Here is a 24,258-nt window from a genome sequence, read left to right on the forward strand (position 1 = left end):
CCCCTCCATCTCTCTCTCATCTGCCTCCCCCTGCCACCAACCCCTCTCCCCCTCCATCTCATCTGCCTCCCCCTGCCACCAACCCCTCTCCCCCTCTGCTACAGAGCAGACACGAATAGAATGGAACACACCATCACCACACACTTGGCGTCCCCTTTAACACAATACCATATCACACACAGGTACAGATAGTCACACACACGCTGATGCTACCACAGTGGGCCATAAAGACAATTGTGTCAATAAAGTTTATTCAAACAAACAACCGGACGTCACACCACAATGGCGGCCAGCACAACAGTGACAGTTCTGACTCCCAATGGAAGAAGACAAACCGTAAAAATATCACCAAACACACCTTTGCTACAGGTAGGTAGTAATAAAGCTGATTTCCTGCTCTACTAAGTCTGCGTTTAAAATAACTGTCTCCCTTTTCTAGGTTATGAAAACGAGAGTGATCTTTTCATGTCGGCTGAACAATGACTGTTCAGTTTAGCCCGCTCGTTTTTCTCTCTTTGTCTGCACAAAGTAAGTTGCTTTGCTAGTTAACTTGTTTAGCTGATAGATAACCAATACTTTGTATTTAGGTCCTCGAAGACGTCTGCAAGAAACATGGAATTAATCCTGACGACCACGGTTTAAAGTGAGTTGAGAGCTTTGTTGTTAGCCTAGCTAGCTACTCGGTCTCTAGACGTGCTAACGTTAGCTGGCTAGCTCTGTGAACTGAAAGACTAGCTAGATATCCTCTTTATTACAACATTTTCCGTGGATGTTTTGTAGTGGTACCCAAATCATCAAACTGAACTATGATGAAGCTGTGATTGAGTGGAGGGGGAGGGATGGCTAGTCGTGTGTGCCCTCTGTCCATGCCCTTTGTATACGGGGCTCAGGACACTGCTCTTTCACTAAAGCCTCATCCCTCCCTCTCCATCCATCCCTTTGACAGATTTCAGAGGAACGTTCTGGACCTGTCGCTTCAGTGGAGGTTTGCCAGCGTGCCAAACAATGCCAAGCTGGAGGTGGTGACCAGCACCCGGAAACAGACAGGGACCGACAGCCCGGTAGGTGAAACTATTGTGTGTGTGGCGTGCAGCATGACTTCACCATGTCCAGGAAACAGCATCCATTCTACTACTTCTGCTTCATTATGGTCATAACAACATTACTGTTGCATTTGATAAAATGTTCCATGGTGCCCCTTTGGCTCTCTGCATCCAATATGTTGCATTACCGCCACCTACTAGACTGGTGTACAACTCCCTTATACTCTGCGTGAAATACCCTACCATCTAAATGAATCTAACACTCACAAAACATGTAAATAACACCACCCTACTCCTCTATTTATATCTATTTAGTCCAACAGGCCAACAGCCTGAAAGGATGAAACACCACCACTTAACACACCCTGTAACTCTTCTGTCTACACACCCAAATACCTCTCTGCAGCTGCCACCACCCCAACACACCCTGTAACTCTTCTGTCTACACACCCAAATAGCTCTCTGCAGCTGCCACCACCACTTAACACACCCTGTAACTCTTCTGTCTACACACCCAAATAGCTCTCTGCAGCTGCCACCACCACTTAACACACCCTGTAACTCTTCTGTCTACACACCCAAATACCTCTCTGCAGATGCCACCACCACTTAACACACCCTGTAACTCTTCTGTCTACACACCCAAATACCTCTCTGCAGCTGCCACCACCACTTAACACACCCTGTAACTCTTCTGTCTACACACCCAAATACCTCTCTGCAGCTGCCACCACCAGTTAACACACCCTGTAACTCTTCTGATGTCTACACACCCAAATACCTCTGCAGCTACCACCACTTAACACACCCTGTAACTCTTCTGTCTACACACCCAAATACCTCTCTGCAGCTGCCACCACCACTTAACACACCCTGTAACTCTTCTGTCTACACACCCAAATACCTCTCTGCAGCTGCCACCACCCCAACACACCCTGTAACTCTTCTGTCTACACACCCAAATACCTCTCTGCAGATGCCACCACCACTTAACACACCCTGTAACTCTTCTGTCTACACACCCAAATACCTCTCTGCAGCTGCCACCACCACTTAACACACCCTGTAACTCTTCTGTCTACACACCCAAATACCTCTCTGCAGCTGCCACCACCAGTTAACACACCCTGTAACTCTTCTGATGTCTACACACCCAAATACCTCTGCAGCTACCACCACTTAACACACCCTGTAACTCTTCTGTCTACACACCCAAATACCTCTCTGCAGCTGCCACCACCACTTAACACACCCTGTAACTCTTCTGTCTACACACCCAAATACCTCTCTGCAGCTGCCACCACCCCAACACACCCTGTAACTCTTCTGTCTACACACCCAAATACCTCTCTGCAGCTGCCACCACCACTTAACACACCCTGTAACTCTTCTGTCTACACACCCAAATACCTCTCTGCAGCTGCCACCACCCCAACACACCCTGTAACTCTTCTGATGTCTACACACCCAAATACCTCTGCAGCTACCACCACTTAACACACCCTGTAACTCTTCTGTCTACACACCCAAATACCTCTCTGCAGCTGCCACCACCACTTAACACACCCTGTAACTCTTCTGTCTACACACCCAAATACCTCTCTGCAGCTGCCACCACCACTTAACACACCCTGTAACTCTTCTGTCTACACACCCAAATACCTCTCTGCAGCTGCCACCACAACCTCAATTTGCTGTGACTTACGTTCTATCCCTGCAGTACAGTTGATAACCATTGATATAAATGCTAAAAACCCCATCTTAATGAAACGTGTATCACTTGTTGGCCTCTGTACTGGTACAGATCTACTACTCACACCCCTCCTCCCTCTGTACTGGTACAGATCTACTACTAACACCCCTCCTCCCTCTGTACTGGTACAGATCTACTACTCACACCCCTCCTCCCTCTGTACTGGTACAGATCTACTACTCACACCCCTCCTCCCTCTGTACTGGTACAGATCTACTATTCACACCCCTCCTCCCTCTGTACTGGTACAGATCTACTACTCACACCCCTCCTCCCTCTGTACTGGTACAGATCTACTACTCACACCCCTCCTCCCTCTGTACTGGTACAGATCTACTACTAACACCCCTCCTCCCTCTGTACTGGTACAGATCTACTACTCACACCCCTCCTCCCTCTGTACTGGTACAGATCTACTACTAACACCCCTCCTCCCTCTGTACTGATACAGATCTACTACTAACACCCCTCCTCCCTCTGTACTGGTACAGATCTACTACTCACACCCCTCCTCTCAGGATCCCTCTCTCTGTACTGGTACAGATCTACTACTCACACCCCTCCTCTCAGGATCCCTCTCTCTGTACTGGTACAGATCTACTACTCACACCCCTCCTCCCTCTGTATTGGTACAGATCTACTACTCACACCCCTCCTCTCAGGATCCCTCTCTCTGTACTGGTACAGATCTACTACTCACACCCCTCCTCCCTCTGTACTGGTACAGATCTACTACTCACACCCCTCCTCTCAGGATCCCTCTCTCTGTACTGGTACAGATCTACTACTCACACCCCTCCTCCCTCTGTACTGATACAGATCTACTACTCACACCCCTCCTCTCAGGATCCCTCCCTCTGTACTGGTACAGATCTACTACTCACACCCCTCCTCCCTCTGTACTGGTACAGATCTACTAATCCCTCCTTTACCCCTCCTTTACCCCATTAATCACTCCTTTACCCCATTAATCACTCCTTTACCCCAGTAATCCCTCCTTTACCCCAGTAATCACTCCTTTCAATGGCGCCCTTTTCTTGAGAGAAACAATTCACATTTCTTGCCCCCATTTGTTTATTGCCGAGCGCCTTCTCTACCCCTCTATCTACCCCTCTCTACCCCTCTCTTTCTCTACCCCTCTCTCCCCCTCTCTACCCCTCTCTTTATATACCCCTCTCTTTCTCTACCCCTCTACCCATCTGTTTATATACCCCTCTCTCTACCCCTCTGTGTATATACCCCTCTCTCTACCCCTCTGTGTATATACCCCTCTCTCTACCCCTCTGTGTATATACCCCTCTCTCTACCCCTCTGTTTATATACCCCTCTCTCTACCCCTCTGTTTATAGACCCCTCTCTCTACCCCTCTGTTTATATACCCCTCTCTCTACCCCTCTGTTTATATACCCCTCTCTACCCCTCTGTTTATAGACCCGCTCTGTCTCTCTGTCCCACGTTCTGACTCACAGTTCTCATCCAACATAGTTCCCCTGTTTCTATTTTTACAAATGGTTAGTTGTTAAAAACACATTTTCTTCATCCTTTTTAACTCTGCCGGTGTCCTGGGGGGGAAACATGTTTTCCATGTTAGCTATTCACCACAGTGAGTTATAGGTAAACAACTGGCCGGCTCTGGATTAAGTTAACATGGGTCATCATCCATCTGGGATGACGTCTGCTGTTTCCACTGGGGCTCTGAGAAGAGGTCAGGTCCTTTCTTAATGACATCATCAATCCTCTGACAGCACCCGTGTCATCAACATGTGCCAAGTGACCTCCCACCCACCGAGAAAACACATACAACACGCTACCAACATACATGTAGTGTTTACGTTCCACACCTCCATAGACAGTCAGACATCCTAGGTTCAGTCAGAAGAGGACTGACCCCTCAGAGTCTGGTTCCTCTCTAGGTCTCTTCCTAGGTTCAGCCAGAAGAGGACTGACCCCTCAGAGTCTGGTTCCTCTCTAGGTCTCTTCCTAGGTTCCTGCCTTTCTAAGGAGTTCTTCCTAGGTTCCTGCCTTTCTAAGGAGTTCTTCCTAGGTTCCTGCCTTTCTAAGGAGTTCTTCCTAGGTTCCTGCCTTTCTAAGGAGTTCTTCCTAGGTTCCTGCCTTTCTAAGGAGTTCTTCCTAGCCACCGTGCTTCTGCATCTTGCTGTTTGGGGTTTTAGGCTGAGTTTCTGTATAAACACTTTTGAGACATCAGCTGATGTAGAAAGGGCCTTATATATAAAATGTGCTGGATTGATTGCCATGGACTGTTTGTTGACGTTACAGGGCGTTTAACAGCTGTGTGAATGTGGTTCATGTCTGATCCTCTCAGACTGTGTTTAGTGAAGTCATGTGTTTAGTGAAGTCATGTGTTTAGTGAAGTCATGTGTTTAGTGAAGTCATGTGTTTAGTGAAGTCATGTGTTTATGGAATGAGTTGTTAGGTCTTTGTGGATGATTCCCATGTTACAGGGAGTCTAGATGTGGCAGACCATGAAAGCCTGCTTGGTAAACTGTAACAACATGGCTGTGTGTCAGGAGGAGTGCAGGTAGAGGAGTGTTGTGTTATAAACTGTAACAACATGGCTGTGTGTCAGGAGGAGTGCAGGTAGAGGAGTGTTGTGTTATAAACTGTAACAACATGGCTGTGTGTCAGGAGGAGTGCAGGTAGAGGAGTGTTTGAAGCTGTGCCACGTGTTGTGTTATAAACTGTAACAACATGGCTGTGTGTCAGGAGGAGTGCAGGTAGAGGAGTGTTTGAAGCTGTGCCCGTGTTGTGTTATAAACTGTAACAACATGGCTGTGTGTCAGGAGGAGTGCAGGTAGAGGAGTGTTTGAAGCTGTGCCCGTGTTGTGTTATAAACTGTAACAACATGGCTGTGTGTCAGGAGGAGTGCTCAGGTAGAGGAGTGTTTGAAGCTGTGCCCGTGTTGTGTTATAAACTGTAACAACATGGCTGTGTGTCAGGAGGAGTGCAGGTAGAGGAGTGTTTGAAGCTGTGCCCGTGTTGTGTTATAAACTGTAACAACATGGCTGTGTGTCAGGAGGAGTGCAGGTAGAGGAGTGTTTGAAGCTGTGCCACGTGTTGTGTTATAAACTGTAACAACATGGCTGTGTGTCAGGAGGAGTGCAGGTAGAGGAGTGTTTGAAGCTGTGCCCGTGTTGTGTTATAAACTGTAACAACATGGCTGTGTGTCAGGAGGAGTGCAGGTAGAGGAGTGTTTGAAGCTGTGCCACGTGTTGTGTTATAAACTGTAACACCATGGCTGTGTGTCAGGAGGAGTGCAGGTAGAGGAGTGTTTGAAGCTGTGCCCGTGTTGTGTTATAAACTGTAACAACATGGCTGTGTGTCAGGAGGAGTGCAGGTAGAGGAGTGTTTGAAGCTGTGCCCGTGTTGTGTTATAAACTGTAACAACATGGCTGTGTGTCAGGAGGAGTGCAGGTAGAGGAGTGTTTGAAGCTGTGCCCGTGTTGTGTTATAAACTGTAACAACATGGCTGTGTGTCAGGAGGAGTGCAGGTAGAGGAGTGTTTGAAGCTGTGCCCGTGTTGTGTTATAAACTGTAACAACATGGCTGTGTGTCAGGAGGAGTGCAGGTAGAGGAGTGTTTGAAGCTGTGCCCGTGTTGTGTTATAAACTGTAACAACATGGCTGTGTGTCAGGAGGAGTGCAGGTAGAGGAGTGTTTGAAGCTGTGCCACGTGTTGTGTTATAAACTGTAACAACATGGCTGTGTGTCAGGAGGAGTGCAGGTAGAGGAGTGTTTGAAGCTGTGCCCGTGTTGTGTTATAAACTGTAACAACATGGCTGTGTGTCAGGAGGAGTGCAGGTAGAGGAGTGTTTGAAGCTGTGCCCGTGTTGTGTTATAAACTGTAACAACATGGCTGTGTGTCAGGAGGAGTGCAGGTAGAGGAGTGTTTGAAGCTGTGCCCGTGTTGTGTTATAAACTGTAACAACATGGCTGTGTGTCAGGAGGAGTGCAGGTAGAGGAGTGTTTGAAGCTGTGCCCGTGTTGTGTTATAAACTGTATTCAGGATAATCATCTCTGTGATCATGGCTGTAGTTCTCTGGGTGACTAATAGCTCTGAATAGGAATTCTGGCTCTGTGTGTGTTCCCTAGATGGGTGTGTGTTCCCTAGATGGGTGTGTGTGTTCCCTAGATGGGTGTGTGTGTTCCCTAGATGGGTGTGTGTGTTCCCTAGATGGGTGTGTGTGTTCCCTAGATGGGTGTGTGTGTGTGTTCCCTAGATGGGTGTGTGTTCCCTAGATGGGTGTGTGTGTGTTCCCTAGATGGGTGTGTGTTCCCTAGATGGGTGTGTGTGTGTTCCCTAGATGGGTGTGTGTGTGTTCCCTAGATGGGTGTGTGTGTGTTCCCTAGATGGGTCTGTGTGTGTTCCCTAGATGGGTGTGTGTGTGTTCCCTAGATGTGTGTGTGTGTGTGTGTTCCCTAGATGTGTGTGTGTGTGTTCCCTAGATGTGTGTGTGTGTGTGTGTTCCCTAGATGTGTGTGTGTGTTCCCTAGATGTGTGTGTGTGTGTGTGTTCCCTAGATGTGTGTGTGTGTGTTCCCTAGATGCGTGTGTGTGTGTTCCCTAGATGCGTGTGTGTGTGTTCCCTAGATGCGTGTGTGTGTGTTCCCTAGATGCGTGTGTGTGTGTTCCCTAGATGCGTGTGTGTGTGTTCCCTAGATGCGTGTGTGTGTGTTCCCTAGATGTGTGTGTGTGTTCTCTAGATGCGTGTGTGTGTTCCCTAGATGTGTGTGTGTGTGTGTTCCCTAGATGGGTGTGTGTGTTCCCTGTGTGTGTGTGTTCCCTAGATGTGTGTGTGTGTGTTCCCTAGATGTGTGTGTGTGTGTGTGTTCCCTAGATGTGTGTGTGTGTGTGTTCCCTAGATGTGTGTGTGTGTGTTCCCTAGATGTGTGTGTGTGTGTTCCCTAGATGCGTGTGTGTGTGTTCCCTAGATGTGTGTGTGTGTGTTCCCTAGATGTGTGTGTGTGTGTTCCCTAGATGCGTGTGTGTGTGTTCCCTAGATGTGTGTGTGTGTGTTCCCTAGATGCGTGTGTGTGTGTTCCCTAGATGCGTGTGTGTGTGTTCCCTAGATGTGTGTGTGTGTGTGTTCCCTAGATGCGTGTGTGTGTGTTCCCTAGATGCGTGTGTGTGTGTTCCCTAGATGCGTGTGTGTGTGTTCCCTAGATGCGTGTGTGTGTGTTCCCTAGATGTGTGTGTGTGTGTTCCCTAGATGTGTGTGTGTGTGTGTTCCAAAGATGTGTGTGTGTGTTCCCTGTGTGTGTGTGTTCCCTAGATGTGTGTGTGTGTGTGTGTGTGTGTTCCCTAGATGTGTGTGTGTGTGTGTTCCCTAGATGTGTGTGTGTGTGTGTTCCCTAGATGTGTGTGTGTGTGTTCCCTAGATGTGTGTGTGTGTGTGTGTGTGTGTGTGTGTGTGTGTGTGTGTGTGTGTTCTCTAGATGCTGTGTGTGTGTGTGTGTTCTCTAGATGCTGTGTGTGTGTTCTCTAGATGCTGTGTGTGTGTGTGTGTTCTCTAGATGCTGTGTGTGTGTGTGTGTTCTCTAGATGCTGTGTGTGTGTGTGTGTGTGTGTGTTCTCTAGATGCTGTGTGTGTGTGTGTGTGTGTGTGTGTGTGTGTGTGTGTGTGTGTGTGTGTGTGTGTGTGTGTGTGTGTGTGTGTGTGTGTGTGTGTGTGTGTGTGTGTGTGTTCTCTAGATGCGGTGTGTGTGTGTGTGTTCTCTAGATGCGGGGTGTGTGTGTGTTCTCTAGATGCGGGGTGTGTGTGTGTGTTCTCTAGATGCGGGGTGTGTGTGTGTGTTCTCTAGATGCGGGGTGTCTGTGTGTTCTCTAGATGCGGTGTGTGTGTGTGTGTTCTCTAGATGCGGTGTGTGTGGGTGTGTGTTCTCTAGATGCGGTGTGTGTGTTCTCTAGATGCGGTGTGTGTGGGTGTGTGTTCTCTAGATGCGGTGTGTGTGTTCTCTAGATGCGGTGTGTGTGTTCTCTAGATGCGGTGTGTGTGTTCTCTAGATGCGGTGTGTGTGTTCTCTAGATGCGGTGTGTGTGTTCTCTAGATGCGGTGTGTGTGTTCTCTAGATGTGGGGTGTGTGTGTGTGTGTTCTCTAGATGCGGGGTGTGTGTTCTCTAGATGCGGGGTGTGTGTTCTCTAGATGCGGGGTGTGTGTGTGTGTGTGTGTGTTCTCTAGATGCGGGGTGTGTGTGTGTGTGCTCTAGATGCGGGGTGTGTGTGTGTGTTCTCTAGATGCGGGGTGTGTGTGTGTGTTCTCTAGATGCGGGGTGTGTGTGTGTGTTCTCTAGATGCGGGGTGTGTGTGTGTGTGTGTTCTCTAGATGCGGGGTGTGTGTGTGTTCTCTAGATGCGGTGTGTGTGTGTTCTCTAGATGCGGTGTGTGTGTGTGTTCTCTAGATGCGGTGTGTGTGTGTGTGTTCTCTAGATGCGGTGTGTGTGTGTGTGTTCTCTAGATGCGGTGTGTGTGTGTGTTCTCTAGATGCGGTGTGTGTGTGTGTGCTCTCTAGATGCGGTGTGTGTGTGTGTGTGTTCTCTAGATGCGGTGTGTGTGTGTGTGTTCTCTAGATGCGGTGTGTGTGTGTGTGTTCTCTAGATGCGGTGTGTGTTCTCTAGATGCGGTGTGTGTGTGGGTGTGTGTTCTCTAGATGCGGTGTGTGTTCTCTAGATGCGGTGTGTGTGGGTGTGTGTTCTCTAGATGCGGTGTGTGTGGGTGTGTGTTCTCTAGATGCGGTGTGTGTGTTCTCTAGATGCGGTGTGTGTCGGTGTGTGTTCTATTGATGCGGTGTGTGTGTTCTCTAGATGCGGTGTGTGTGTTCTCTAGATGCGGTGTGTGTGTTCTCTAGATGCGGTGTGTGTGTTCTCTAGATGCGGTGTGTGTGTTCTCTAGATGCGGTGTGTGTGTTCTCTAGATGCGGTGTGTGTGTTCTCTAGATGCGGTGTGTGTGTTCTCTAGATGCGGTGTGTGTTCTCTAGATGCGGTGTGTGTTCTCTAGATGCGGTGTGTGTTCTCTAGATGCGGTGTGTGTTCTCTAGATGCGGTGTGTGTGGGTGTGTGTTCTCTAGATGTGGTGTGTGTGGGTGTGTGCTCTAGATGCGGTGTGTGGGTGTGTGTTCTCTAGATGCGGTGTGTGTGTGTGTTCTCTAGATGCGGTGTGTGTGTGTTCTCTAGATGCGGTGTGTGTGTGTGTTCTCTAGATGCGGTGTGTGTGTGTGTTCTCTAGATGCGGTGTGTGTGTGTGTTCTCTAGATGCGGTGTGTGTGTGTTCTCTAGATGCGGTGTGTGTGTGTGTGTTCTCTAGATGCGGTGTGTGTGTGTTCTCTAGATGCGGTGTGTGTGTGTGTGTGTTCTCTAGATGCGGTGTGTGTGGGTGTGTGTTCTCTAGATGCGGTGTGTGTGTTCTCTAGATGCGGTGTGTGTGGGTGTGTGTTCTCTAGATGCGGTGTGTGTGTTCTCTAGATGCGGTGTGTGTGTTCTCTAGATGCGGTGTGTGTGTTCTCTAGATGCGGTGTGTGTGTTCTCTAGATGCGGGGTGTGTGTGTGTGTGTTCTCTAGATGCGGGGTGTGTGTTCTCTAGATGCGGGGTGTGTGTTCTCTAGATGCGGGGTGTGTGTGTGTGTGTGTGTGTTCTCTAGATGCGGGGTGTGTGTGTGTGTGCTCTAGATGCGGGGTGTGTGTGTGTGTTCTCTAGATGCGGGGTGTGTGTGTGTGTTCTCTAGATGCGGGGTGTGTGTGTGTGTGTGTTCTCTAGATGCGGGGTGTGTGTGTGTTCTCTAGATGCGGTGTGTGTGTGTTCTCTAGATGCGGTGTGTGTGTGTGTTCTCTAGATGCGGTGTGTGTGTGTGTGTTCTCTAGATGCGGTGTGTGTGTGTGTGTTCTCTAGATGCGGTGTGTGTGTGTGTGTTCTCTAGATGCGGTGTGTGTGTGTGTTCTCTAGATGCGGTGTGTGTGTGTGTGCTCTCTAGATGCGGTGTGTGTGTGTGTGTGTGTTCTCTAGATGCGGTGTGTGTGTGTGTGTTCTCTAGATGCGGTGTGTGTGTGTGTGTTCTCTAGATGCGGTGTGTGTTCTCTAGATGCGGTGTGTGTGTGGGTGTGTGTTCTCTAGATGCGGTGTGTGTTCTCTAGATGCGGTGTGTGTGGGTGTGTGTTCTCTAGATGCGGTGTGTGTGGGTGTGTGTTCTCTAGATGCGGTGTGTGTGTTCTCTAGATGCGGTGTGTGTCGGTGTGTGTTCTATTGATGCGGTGTGTGTGTTCTCTAGATGCGGTGTGTGTGTTCTCTAGATGCGGTGTGTGTGTTCTCTAGATGCGGTGTGTGTGTTCTCTAGATGCGGTGTGTGTGTTCTCTAGATGCGGTGTGTGTGTTCTCTAGATGCGGTGTGTGTGTGTTCTCTAGATGCGGTGTGTGTGTTCTCTAGATGCGGTGTGTGTTCTCTAGATGCGGTGTGTGTTCTCTAGATGCGGTGTGTGTGTTCTCTAGATGCGGTGTGTGTTCTCTAGATGCGGTGTGTGTGGGTGTGTGTTCTCTAGATGTGGTGTGTGTGGGTGTGTGCTCTAGATGCGGTGTGTGGGTGTGTGTTCTCTAGATGCGGTGTGTGTGTGTGTTCTCTAGATGCGGTGTGTGTGTGTTCTCTAGATGCGGTGTGTGTGTGTGTTCTCTAGATGCGGTGTGTGTGTGTGTTCTCTAGATGCGGTGTGTGTGTGTTCTCTAGATGCGGTGTGTGTGTGTGTGTTCTCTAGATGCGGTGTGTGTGTGTTCTCTAGATGCGGTGTGTGTGTGTGTGTTCTCTAGATGCGGTGTGTGTGTGTGTGTGTTCTCTAGATGCGGTGTGTGTGTTCTCTAGATGCGGTGTGTGTGTGTGTTCTCTAGATGCGGTGTGTGTGTGTGTGTTCTCTAGATGCGGTGTGTGTGTGTTCTCTAGATGCGGTGTGTGTGTGTGTGTTCTCTAGATGCGGTGTGTGTGGGTGTGTGTTCTCTAGATGCGGTGTGTGTGTGTTCTCTAGATGCGGTGTGTGTGTGTTCTCTAGATGCGGTGTGTGTGGGTGTGTGTTCTCTAGATGCGGTGTGTGTGTTCTCTAGATGCGGTGTGTGTGTTCTCTAGATGCGGTGTGTGTGTGTGTTCTCTAGATGTGGGGTGTGTGTGTGTGTTCTCTAGATGCGGGGTGTGTGTGTGTGTTCTCTAGATGCGGTGTGTGTGTGTGTTCTCTAGATGCGGTGTGTGTGTTTGGTAAATGAGTTGTCTGTGTTCAATAACGGTATGTTCTGTTTCTGTGTGTTCTGTTTCTGTGTGTGTTGTAAAACAGTGTGTTGTATTCTGTGTGTGTTCCTCAGGTGCGTATTGCCCTGCAGATGGAAGATGGTACCAGACTCCAGGGTACTTTCTCCAGTGGACAGACACTATGGGAGCTGCTCACACACTTTCCCCAGACCAGGTAGGTAGGGTTGTCACTGATCGCCCAAGTGCAGTCGTGTGTGTGTGTGTGTGTGTGTGTGTGTGTGTGTGTGTGTGTGTGTGTGTGTGTGTGTGTGTGTGTGTGTGTGTGTGTGTGTGTGTGTGTGTGTGTGTGTGTGTGTGTGTGTGTGTGCTCGCCTGCCTGCCTGCCTGCCTGCCAAGACCAGAGGTTTGTTATTTTTATGAGTGAGTGCTGAACACTGCGATCAAAGAGTTGCAGACCAGGAGTGTGCCAAGTTACAACAACCCCTCTGCTCTCCTCCTACTCTCCTTTTTTCTCTCCCCTGTTTTCTTTCTCCTCACCCCCAACCTCTACTCTCTCCAACCTCTACTCTCTCCAACCTCTACTCTCTCCAACCTCTACTCTCTCCAACCTCTACTCTCTCTCCAACCTCTCTACTCTCTCTCCAACCTCTACTCTCTCCCCAACCTCTACTCTCTCCCAACCTCCTCTCTCCCCAACCTCTACAACCTCTCTCCTCCAACCTCTACTCTCTCCAACCTCTACTCTCTCCAACCTCTCTCTCTCCAACCTCTCTACTCTCTCTCCAACCTCTCTACTCTCTCTCCAACCTCTACTCTCTCCCCAACCTCTACTCTCTCTCCAACCTCTCTACTCTCTCTCCAACCTCTCTACTCTCTCTCCAACCCTCTACTCTCTCTCCAACCTCTACTCTCTCCCCAACCTCTACTCTCTCCCCAACCTCTACTATCTCCCCAACCTCTACTATCTCCCCAACCTCTACTCTCTCCCCAAACTCTACTCTCTCCAACCTCTACTCTCTCCAACCTCTACTCTCTCCAACCTCTCTACTCTCTCCCCAACCTCTACTCTCTCCCCAACTCTCTCCCCAACCTCTCTCTCTCCCCAACCTCTACTCTCTCCCCAACCTCTACTCTCTCCCCAACCTCTACTCTCTCCCCAACCTCTACTCTCTCCCCAACCTCTACTCTCCCCAACCTCTACTCTCTCCCCAACCTCTACTCTCTCCCCAACCTCTACTCTCTCCCCAACCTCTACTCTCTCTCCAACCTCTACTCTCTCTCCAACCTCTACTCTCTCTCCAACCTCTACTCTCTCTCCAACCTCTACTCTCTCTCCAACCTCTACTCTCTCTCCAACCTCTACTCTCTCCCCAACCTCTACTCTCTCCCCAACCTCTACTCTCTCTACTCTCTCTCCAGCCGCTCTCTACTCGCACTTTACTCTCTCCGGCCGCTCTCTACTCTCTCTCTCTACTCTCTCTATTCTCTCTCTCTACTCTCTCCCCAGCTTCTCTCTACTCTCTCTCTCTACTCTCTCTATTCTCTCTCTCTTCTCTCTCTCTACTCTCTCCCCAGCTTCTCTCTACTCTCTCTCTCTACTCTCTCTATTCTCTCTCTCTTCTCTCTCTCTACTCTCTCTCTCTACTCTCTCTCTACTCTCTCTCTCTACTCTCTTTCTTCTCTCTCTCTTCTCTACCCTCTACCCTCTCTCTACTCTCTCCCCAGCTTCTCTCTACTCTCTCTCTACCCTCTCTCTACTCTTTCTCTACCCTCTACCCTCTCTCTACTCTCTCCCCAGCCTGTGGACAGCGGTCTCTTAGTGTAGTGGACAGCGGTCTCTTAGTGTAGTGGACAGCGGTCTCTTAGTGTAGTGGACAGCGGTCTCTTAGTGTAGTGGACAGCGGTCTCTTAGTGTAGTGGACAGCGGTCTCTTAGTGTAGTGGACAGCGGTCTCTTAGTGTAGTGGACAGCGGTCTCTTAGTGTAGTGGACAGCGGTCTCTTAGTGTAGTGGACAGCGGTCTCTTAGTGTAGTGGACAGCGGTCTCTTAGTGTAGTGGACAACTGTCTCTTAGTGTAGTGGACAACTGTCTCTTAGTGTAGACAACTGTCTCTTAGTGTAGTGGACAACTGTCTCTTAGTGTAGACAGCGGTCTCTTAGTGTAGTGGACAACTGTCTCTTAGTGTAGTGGACAACGGTCTCTTAGTGTAGTGGACCGTGCTTTTACACCTGCATTGTTTGCTGTTTGGGGTTTTAGGCTGGGTTTCTGTACAGCACTTTGAGATATCAGCTGATGTACGAAGGGCTATATAAATAAATTTGATTTGATTTGATTTTGATTTGGACAGCGGTCTCTTAGCGGTCTCTTAGTGTAGTGGACAACTGTCTCTTAGTGTAGTGGACAGCGGTCTCTTAGTGTAGTGGACAGCGGTCTCTTAGTGTAGTGGACAGCGGTCTCTTAGTGTAGTGGACAGCGGTCTCTTAGTGTAGTGGACAGCGGTCTCTTAGTGTAGTGGACAGCGGTCTCTTAGTGTAGTGGACAGCGGTCTCTTAGTGTAGTGGACAGCGGTCTCTTAGTGTAGTGGACAGCGGTCTCTTAGTGTAGTGGACAGCGGTCTCTTAGTGTAGCCAATTTGTAAGTCGCTCTGGATAAGAGCGTCTGCAAAATGACTTAAATGTAAATGTAAATGTAGTGGACAACGGTCTCTTAGTGTAGTGGACAACGGTCTCTTAGTGTAGTGGACAACGGTCTCTTAGTGTAGTGGACAGGGGTCTCTTAGTGTAGTGGACAGGGGTCTCTTAGTGTAGTGGACAACGGTCTCTTAGTGTAGTGGACAACGGTCTCTTAGTGTAGTGGACAACGGTCTCTTAGTGTAGTGGACAACGGTCTCTTAGTGTAGTGGACAACGGTCTCTTAGTGTAGTGTAGTGGACAACGGTCTCTTAGTGTAGTGTAGTGGACAACTGTCTCTTATTGTAGTGGACAGCGGTCTCTTAGTGTAGTGGACAGCGGTCTCTTAGTGTAGTGGACAGCGGTCTCTTAGTGTAGTGGACAGCGGTCTCTTAGTGTAGTGGACAGCGGTCTCTTAGTGTAGTGGACAGCGGTCTCTTAGTGTAGTGGACAGGGGTCTCTTAGTGTAGTGGACAGCGGTCTCTTAGTGTAGTGGACAGCGGTCTCTTAGTGTAGTGGACAGCGGTCTCTTAGTGTAGTGGACAGCGGTCTCTTAGTGTAGTGGACAGCGGTCTCTTATTGTAGTGGCCAACGGTCTCTTATTGTAGTGTAGTGGACAGCGGTCTCTTAGTGTAGTGGACAGCGGTCTCTCAGTGTAGTGTAGTGGACAGCAGTCTCTTAGTGTAGTGGACAACTGTCTCTTAGTGTAGTGGACAGCGGTCTCTTAGTGTAGTGGACAGCGGTCTCTTAGTGTAGTGGACAGCGGTCTCTTAGTGTAGTGGACAACTGTCTCTTATTGTAGTGGACAACTGTCTTTTAGTGTAGTGGACAACAGTCTCTTAGTGTAGTGGACAACGGTCTCTTAGTGTAGTGGACAACGGTCTCTTAGTGTAGTGGACAACGGTCTCTTAGTGTAGTGGACAGCGGTCTCTTAGTGTAGTGGACAGCGGTCTCTTAGTGTAGTGGACAGCGGTCTCTTAGTGTAGTGGACAGCGGTCTCTTAGTGTAGTGGACAGCGGTCTCTTAGTGTAGTGGACAACGGTCTCTTAGTGTAGTGGACAGCGGTCTCTTAGTGTAGTGGACAACGGTCTCTTAGTGTAGTGGACAGCGGTCTCTTAGTGTAGTGGACAACTGTCTCTTAGTGTAGTGGACAACGGTCTCTTAGTGTAGTGGACAGCGGTCTCTTAGTGTAGTGGACAGCGGTCTCTTAGTGTAGTGGACAGCGGTCTCTTAGTGTAGTGGACAGCGGTCTCTTAGTGTAGTGGACAGCGGTCTCTTAGTGTAGTGGACAGCGGTCTCTTAGTGTAGTGGACAGCGGTCTCTTAGTGTAGTGGACAGCGGTCTCTTAGTGTAGTGGACAACTGTCTCTTAGTGTAGTGGACAACGGTCTCTTAGTGTAGTGGACAACGGTCTCTTAGTGTAGTGGACAGCGGTCTCTTAGTGTAGTGGACAGCGGTCTCTTAGTGTAGTGGACAGCGGTCTCTTAGTGTAGTGGACAGCGGTCTTAGTGTAGTGGACAACTGTCTCTTAGTGTAGTGGACAACTGTCTCTTAGTGTAGTGGACAACGGTCTCGTCCTGGTGATCACTGGCATTAAAGGGTAACTACACCCAAAAATCTACATTTGTTCTATTTTCCCCAGACCTTAAGTGGTCTTCTGATGTGGTTTAAGCCTCGTTGTGGACTGAACATCCAACGTCGTTGTTTTTGAAATCGGAAACCTGGAAAAGCAACACGGAGAAAACAGAATTTAGGAAAGAAAGTAAACGGAATTAGGCAAAAACAATAACATTTACTCTCTTTGAGACCAGCTGTCTGTCCGTCGCCCCTTTCTTCTCTGTGATGACATCATCACTAAATCTTTGCCACGGAAGCTTCCAGAATGAATGTCGGCTCCGCTCCGCCCGGGAATCTGGGGGAACAACAAGCCAGGGAGAAGTTACTGTGTTTAGGAGACGACCTGCAATGATACAGTTATGGTTCAGTGGTTTTTAATGGAGACAAACACACACACACACACACACACACACACACACACACACACACACACACACACACACACACACACACACACACACACACACACACACACACACACACACACACACACACACACACACACACACACACACACACACACACATAACACACACACACATACCACACACACACACACACACACACACACACACACACACATACACACACACACACACCACACACACACATACACACACACACACACACACACACACCACACACACACACACACACACACACCACACACACACACACACACACACACACACACACACACCACACACCACACACACACACACACACACACACACACACACACACACACCACACACACACACACACACACACACACACACACACACACACACACACACACACACACACACACACACACACACACACACACACACACACATTCACACACACACACACACACACACACCACACACACACACACACACACACACACACACATTCCACACACACACACACACATTCCACACACACACACACACATTCCACACACACACACACACACACACACACACACACATTCCACACACACCACACGCACACCACACATACCACACACATACCACACACCACACACATACCACACATACCACACACACCACACACACCACCACACACCACACACAGTTGCTCACACGTAGACTCACTCAACACCAGACAGGTGAGACCACCCAGGTGTGTGTTTGTTTCCAGACAGGTGAGACCACCCAGGTGTGTGTTTGTTTCCAGACAGGTGAGACCACCCAGGTGTGTGTTTGTTTTGAATCACAGAATCCCTATTTTTGTTCTCTCTCCTCCTCCTCCTCCTCCTCCTCCTCCTCCTCCTCTCTTCTTCTCTACAGAGCATCTGAGTTGTCTGAATCAGGTTCCACTCCTGTCTGTGTTTACATGAGAGATGAGGTATGGTATCTCCTTCTCTCTCTCCATCTGTCTGTGTGTGTTGATCAGAGTGTAATGAGGATACTGATAGGGGGGTGTTGATCAGAGTGTAATGAGGATACTGATAGGGGGGGTGTTGATCAGAGTGTAATGAGGATACTGATGGGGGGTGTTGATCAGAGTGTAATGAGGATACTGATAGGGGGTGTTGATCAGAGTGTAATGAGGATACTGATAGGGGGGTTGATCAGAGTGTAATGAGGATACTGATGGGGGGGGTGTTGATCAGAGTGTAATGAGGATACTGATAGGGGGGTGTTGATCAGAGTGTAATGAGGATACTGATAGGGGGGGGTGTTGATCAGAGTGTAATGAGGATACTGATAGGGGGGTTGATCAGAGTGTAATGAGGATACTGGGGGTGTTGATCAGAGTGTAATGAGGATACTGATAGGGGGTGTTGATCAGAGTGTAATGAGGATACTGATAGGGGGGGGGGGTGTTGATCAGAGTGTAATGAGGATACTGATGGGGGGTGTTGATCAGAGTGTGATGAGGATACTGATAGGGGGGGTGTTGATCAGAGTGTAATGAGAATACTGATAGGGGGGTGTTGATCAGAGTGTAATGAGGATACTGATAGGGGGGGTGTGTTGATCAGAGTGTAATGAGGATACTGATGGGGGGGGGGTGTTGATCAGAGTGTAATGAGGATACTGATGGGGGGGGTGTTGATCAGAATGTAATGAGGATACTGATAGGGGGGGGGGTGTTGATCAGAGTGTAATGAGGATACTGATAGGGGGGTGTTGATCAGAGTGTAATGAGGATACTGATGGGGGGGGGTGTTGATCAGAGTGTAATGAGGATACTGATGGGGGGGTGTTGATCAGAGTGTAATGAGGATACTGATGGGGGGGGGTGTTGATCAGAGTGTAATGAGGATACTGATGGGGGGGGTGTTGATCAGAGTGTAATGAGGATACTGATGGGGGGTGTTGATCAGAGTGTAATGAGGATACTGATGGGGGGGTGTTGATCAGAGTGTAATGAGGATACTGAGGGGGGTGTTGATCAGAGTGTAATGAGGATACTGATGGATGGGGGGGGTGTTGATCAGAGTGTAATGAGGATACTGATGGGGGGGTGTTGATCAGAGTGTAATGAGGATACTGATACTGATGGGGGGGGGTGTTGATCAGAGTGTAATGAGGATACTGATGGGGGGTGTTGATCAGAGTGTAATGAGGATACTGATACTGATGGGGGGTGTTGTTGATCAGAGTGTAATGAGGATACTGATGGGGGTGTTGATCAGAGTGTAATGAGAATACTGATGGGGGGTGTTGATCAGAGTGTGATGAGGATACTGATGGGGGGGTGTTGATCAGAGTGTAATGAGAATACTGATGGGGGGTGTTGATCAGAGTGTAATGAGGATACTGATGGGGGTGTGTTGATCAGAGTGTAATGAGGATACTGATGGGGGGTGTTGATCAGAGTGTAATGAGGATACTGATAGGGGGGGGGTGTTGATCAGAGTGTAATGAGAATACTGATACTGGGGGGTGTTGATCAGAGTGTAATGAGGATACTGATACTGATGGGGGGGGTGTTGATCAGAGTGTAATGAGGATACTGATGGGGGGTGTTGATCAGAGTGTAATGAGGATACTGATGGGGGGGGGTGTTGATCAGAGTGTAATGAGGATACTGATGAGAATACTGATGGGGGTGTTGATCAGAGTGTAATGAGAATACTGATGGGGGGGGGTGTTGATCAGAGTGTGATGAGGATACTGATAGGAGGGGGTGTTGATCAGAGTGTAATGAGGATACTGATGGGGGGTGTGTTGATCAGAGTGTAATGAGGATACTGATACTGGGGGGGTGTTGATCAGAGTGTAATGAGGATACTGATAGGGGGGGGTGTTGATCAGAGTGTAATGAGGATACAGGGGTGTTGATCAGAGTGTAATGAGGATACTGATAGGGGGGTGTTGATCAGAGTGTAATGAGGATACTGATGGGGGGTGTTGATCAGAGTGTAATGAGGATACAGGGTGTTGATCAGAGTGTAATGAGGATACTGATGGGGGGGGGGGGGGTGTTGATCAGAGTGTAATGAGGATACTGATGGGGGTGTTGATCAGAGTGTAATGAGGATACTGGGAAGGGGTGTTGATCAGAGTGTAATGAGGATACTGATGGGGGGGTGTTGATCAGAGTGTAATGAGGATACTGATGGGGGGTGTGTTGATCAGAGTGTAATGAGGATACTGATGGGGGGTGTTGATCAGAGTGTAATGAGGATACTGATGGGGGGGTGTTGATCAGAGTGTAATGAGGATACTGATGGGGGGGTGTTGATCAGAGTGTAATGAGAATACTGATGGGGGGGGGTGTTGATCAGAGTGTAATGAGGATACTGATAGGGGTGGTGATCAGAGTGTAATGAGGATACTGGGGGGTGTTGATCAGAGTGTAATGAGGATACTGATAGGGGGGTGTTGATCAGAGTGTAATGAGGATACTGATAGGGGGTGTTGATCAGAGTGTAATGAGGATACTGATAGGGGGGGGTGTTGATCAGAGTGTAATGAGGATACTGATGGGGGGGTTGATCAGAGTGTAATGAGGATACTGATAGGGGGGGTGTTGATCAGAGTGTAATGAGGATACTGATGGGGGGGTGTTGATCAGAGTGTAATGAGGATACTGATAGGGGTGTTGATCAGAGTGTAATGAGGATACTGATGGGGGGGGGTGTTGATCAGAGTGTAATGAGGATACTGATGGGGGGGTGTTGATCAGAGTGTAATGAGGATACTGATAGGGGGGTGTTGATCAGAGTGTAATGAGGATACTGATGGGGGGGGTGTTGATCAGAGTGTAATGAGGATACTGATGGGGGGTGTTGATCAGAGTGTAATGAGGATACTGATAGGTGTTGATCAGAGTGTAATGAGGATACTGGGGGGGTGTTGATCAGAGTGTAATGAGGATACTGATGGGGTGTGTTGATCAGAGTGTAATGAGGATACTGGGGGGGGTGTTGATCAGAGTGTAATGAGGATACTGATGGGGGTGTTGGACTAATGAGGATACTGAGGAAGTGTTGATCAGAGTGTAATGAGGATACTGATGGGGGGGGGTGTTGATCAGATCCACAAAGTGACTGAATGAGGATACTGATGAGGGGGTGTTGATCAGAGTGTAATGAGGACACTGATATGGGTTGTGTGTTTAGGTGAGTGGTGAGGCAGCTCTAAAGAAGGCCAGTCTGAAGTCTCTGGGACTCACAGGAGGAAGTGCCATAGTCAGGTTGGTTCCTCAACATATCCACAACATATCCCCAACATGTCCCCAACATGTCCCCAACATGTCCCCAACATGTCCCCAACATATCCCCAACATGTCCCCAACATGTCCCCAACATGTCCCCAACATGTCCCCAACATGTCCCCAACATGTCCCCAACATGTCCCCAACATATCCCCAACATATCCCCAACATGTCCCCAACATGTCCCCAACATGTCCCCAACATGTCCCCAACATGTCCCCAACATGTCCCCACCATTACAGCAGACATGAATGCACTGCCACTGATTGGGAAGGGTGGTGGTGATGAGTATGTAGATGATGTCGTTCCTCTCTGCCGTTCTACAGGTTTTTACTGAAGAAGACCAAATCGCCAGGCAACGGAGACGATGACGGCATGGAGGCGGCTTCCACGGCGACAGATCCCGTCGCCAAGGAAACCAAGCCCCGCCCTTTACCCCCCGTCGGACTGCCTCCCTCACAACCAGAGGGTGCAGCGCTGCCTTCAATCAAAAAGGAGAGCCCTGACAGGCCGGTTGAGACTGCGGATGCCCCAGTCCCCGTCCCCTCGGCCGCTGGCAGCACACTTCCTGGCAAACAGGAAGCGGAAGTGGTTACAAACTCCCAAATTGCGGTGCGGCCTAAAAGCAGTCCCTTCGGGGGAGTGAAGAGGGAGGAAGACGAGGATGGAGAGAGGGCAGGACCATCTGGTCAGTGCGCTGTCCGTCCTTCCTCCTCCTCCTCTTCTTCCTCTCCTCCCTCCGCTCCCTTCATCCCTTTCTCTGGAGGGGGTCAGAGGCTGGGGGGGCCGGGGGTGAGCGGTGTAGGAGCATCATCATCATCATCATCATCATCATCATCATTGGTTGGCGGGCCGCCTAAAGCCAAGAAATGTAAACCCAACAACACCAAGGTGAGACCTGTAGTCCAACCCAACGTCTTCTCAATGTACTCGGTTGATAAGAGCCAAGTACATGTGAATAGATACATGAATGATAGATGGTATGTTCTAGATGTTCTGTTTCTATCTCTCAGCGCCAAGCCAGTGCCAAACAGGATGACTGGGCCGTGGTAGAGGAGGTTCTGCAGGTAATGTTGCTGGGGTTGATGTTGTTCTGATGGGCTGAACAGACCATGTCACGAACGAAACACTTCCATGGAGAAATCCCAGTCTTTCACTCAGAGGCCTGTTGAGAGTCTCCCCTATTGTTTATGTGGAAACCGAGTCAGACAGATACACATTTCTACTGTTGTCATGTCTGCAGCCGTTGAGATGCCTCACCTCTCTCTCTCTCTCTGTCTCCTCCACAGCCGGTGGACAGGGAGCCCCTGGTCTACCACATGGACTCTGGGGCGCATCGCTACGGCAACGAACAGGACTTGCCAGACGAGTTCTTTGAGGTGACTGTGGACGACATCCGCAAACGCTTCGCTCAGCTGAAGAGTGAGAGGTGGGACTGAGAGAGAGGAGAGACTGAGAGAGAGGAAGAGGAGAGACTGAGAGAGGAAGAGGGGAGGAGAGACTGAGAGAGGAAGAGGGGAGGAGAGACAGAGAGAGAGGAAGAGGGGAGGAGAGACAGAGAGAGGAAGAGAGGGGAGAGAGACAGAGAGAGGAAGAGGGGAGGAGAGACAGAGAGAGGAAGAGGGGAGGAGAGACAGAGAGAGGAAGAGGGGAGGAGAGACAGAGAGAGGAAGAGGGGAGGAGAGACTGAGAGAGAGGAAGAGGGGAGGGAGAGACAGAGAGAGAGGAAAGAGGGGAGGAGAGAGAGAGGAAGAGGGGAGGAGAGAGGAAGAGGGGAGAGAGAGGAAGAGGAAGAGGAGAGACAGAGAGAGGAAAGGGGAGGAGACAGAGAGAGGAAGAGGGGAGGAGAGACAGAGAGAGGAAGAGGGAGGAGAGACAGAGAGAGGAAGAGGGGAGGAGAGACAGAGAGAGGAAGAGGGGAGGAGAGACAGAGGAAGAGAGAGAGAGGAGAGACAGGAGAGGAAGAGAGACAGACAGAGAGAGGAAGAGGGGAGGAGAGACAGAGAGAGGAAGAGGGGAGGAGAGACAGAGAGAGGAAGAGGGGAGGAGAGACAGAGAGAGGGAGGAGAGGGGAGGAGAGAGGAGAGAGAGAGGAAGAGGGGAGGAGAGACAGAGAGAGGGAGGGGAGGAGAGACAGAGAGAGGAAGAGGGGAGGAGAGACAGAGAGAGGAAGAGGGGAGGAGAGACAGAGAGAGGAAGAGGAGGAGGAGACAGAGAGAGGAAGAGGGGAGGAGAGACAGAGAGAGGAAGAGGGGAGGAGAGACAGAGAGAGGAAGAGGGGAGGAGAGACAGAGAGAGAGGAAGAGGGGAGGAGAGACAGAGAGAGGAAGAGGGGAGGGAGAGACAGAGAGAGGAAGAGGGGAGGAGAGACAGAGAGAGAGGAAGAGGGGAGGAGAGACAGAGAGAGGAAGAGGGGAGGAGAGACAGAGAGAGGAAGAGGGGAGGAGAGACAGAGAGAGGAAGAGGGGAGGAGAGACAGAGAGAGGAAGAGGGGAGGAGAGACTGAGAGAGAGGAAGAGGGGAGGAGAGACTGAGAGAGGAAGAGGGGAGGAGAGACTGAGAGAGGAAGAGGGGAGGAGAGACTGAGAGAGGAGAGGGGAGGAGAGACAGAGAGGAAGAGGGGAGGAGAGACAGAGGAGAGGAGAGAGGGAGGAGAGACAGAGAGGAAGAGGAGAGACAGGAGAGAGGAAGAGGGAGAGGAGGAAGAGGAGAGGGAGGAGAGACAGAGAGAGGAAGAGGAGAGACAGAGAGAGGTAGAGGAGAGACAGAGAGAGGAAGAGGGAGAGACAGAGAGAGAGAGGAAGAGGAGAGACAGAGAGGAAGAGGAGAGACAGAGAGGAAGAGGAGAGACAGAGAGGAAGAGGAGAGACAGAGAGGAAGAGGAGAGACAGAGAGGAAGAGGAGAGACTGAGAGGAAGAGGAGAGACTGAGAGAGGAAGAGGAGAGACTGAGAGAGGAAGAGGAGAGACTGAGAGAGGAAGAGGAGAGACTGAGAGAGGAAGAGGAGAGACTGAGAGAGGAAGAGGGAGAGAGAGGAGAGAGGAGAGAGAGAGAGGAGAGAGGAGAGGAGAGACAGAGAGAGAGAGAGAGGAGAGACAGAGAGAGAGGGGAGGAGAGACAGAGAGAGGAAGAGGAGAGACAGAGAGAGGAAGAGGAGAGACAGAGAGAGGAAGAGGAGAGGAGAGACAGAGAGAGGAAGAGGAGAGGAGAGACTGAGAGAGGAAGAGGGGAGGAGAGACTGAGAGAGGAAGAGGGGAGGAGAGA

General features: G+C 49.8%; 1 protein-coding gene across 1 annotated transcript in view; it reads left to right on the top strand.

Annotated features, from left to right (window-relative positions):
* Positions 1 to 223: 223 nt before the first annotated feature.
* LOC124019151 (tether containing UBX domain for GLUT4-like) overlaps positions 224 to 24,258 on the top strand; it is a 39,223-nt gene continuing 15,188 nt past the window's right edge. The window contains exons 1-9 of the mRNA XM_046334530.1: positions 224 to 369; positions 588 to 643; positions 947 to 1,061; positions 12,143 to 12,243; positions 17,613 to 17,670; positions 20,900 to 20,973; positions 21,321 to 21,885; positions 22,008 to 22,061; positions 22,284 to 22,423. Coding sequence (XP_046190486.1) covers positions 283 to 369; positions 588 to 643; positions 947 to 1,061; positions 12,143 to 12,243; positions 17,613 to 17,670; positions 20,900 to 20,973; positions 21,321 to 21,885; positions 22,008 to 22,061; positions 22,284 to 22,423 — 1,250 coding nt within the window. The 5' untranslated portion in view covers positions 224 to 282. The remainder of the gene's footprint in view (positions 370 to 587; positions 644 to 946; positions 1,062 to 12,142; positions 12,244 to 17,612; positions 17,671 to 20,899; positions 20,974 to 21,320; positions 21,886 to 22,007; positions 22,062 to 22,283; positions 22,424 to 24,258) is intronic.

Source organism: Oncorhynchus gorbuscha, unplaced genomic scaffold (assembly GCF_021184085.1).
Source record: "Oncorhynchus gorbuscha isolate QuinsamMale2020 ecotype Even-year unplaced genomic scaffold, OgorEven_v1.0 Un_scaffold_723, whole genome shotgun sequence".
Classification (NCBI taxonomy): Eukaryota; Metazoa; Chordata; class Actinopteri; order Salmoniformes; family Salmonidae; genus Oncorhynchus; species Oncorhynchus gorbuscha.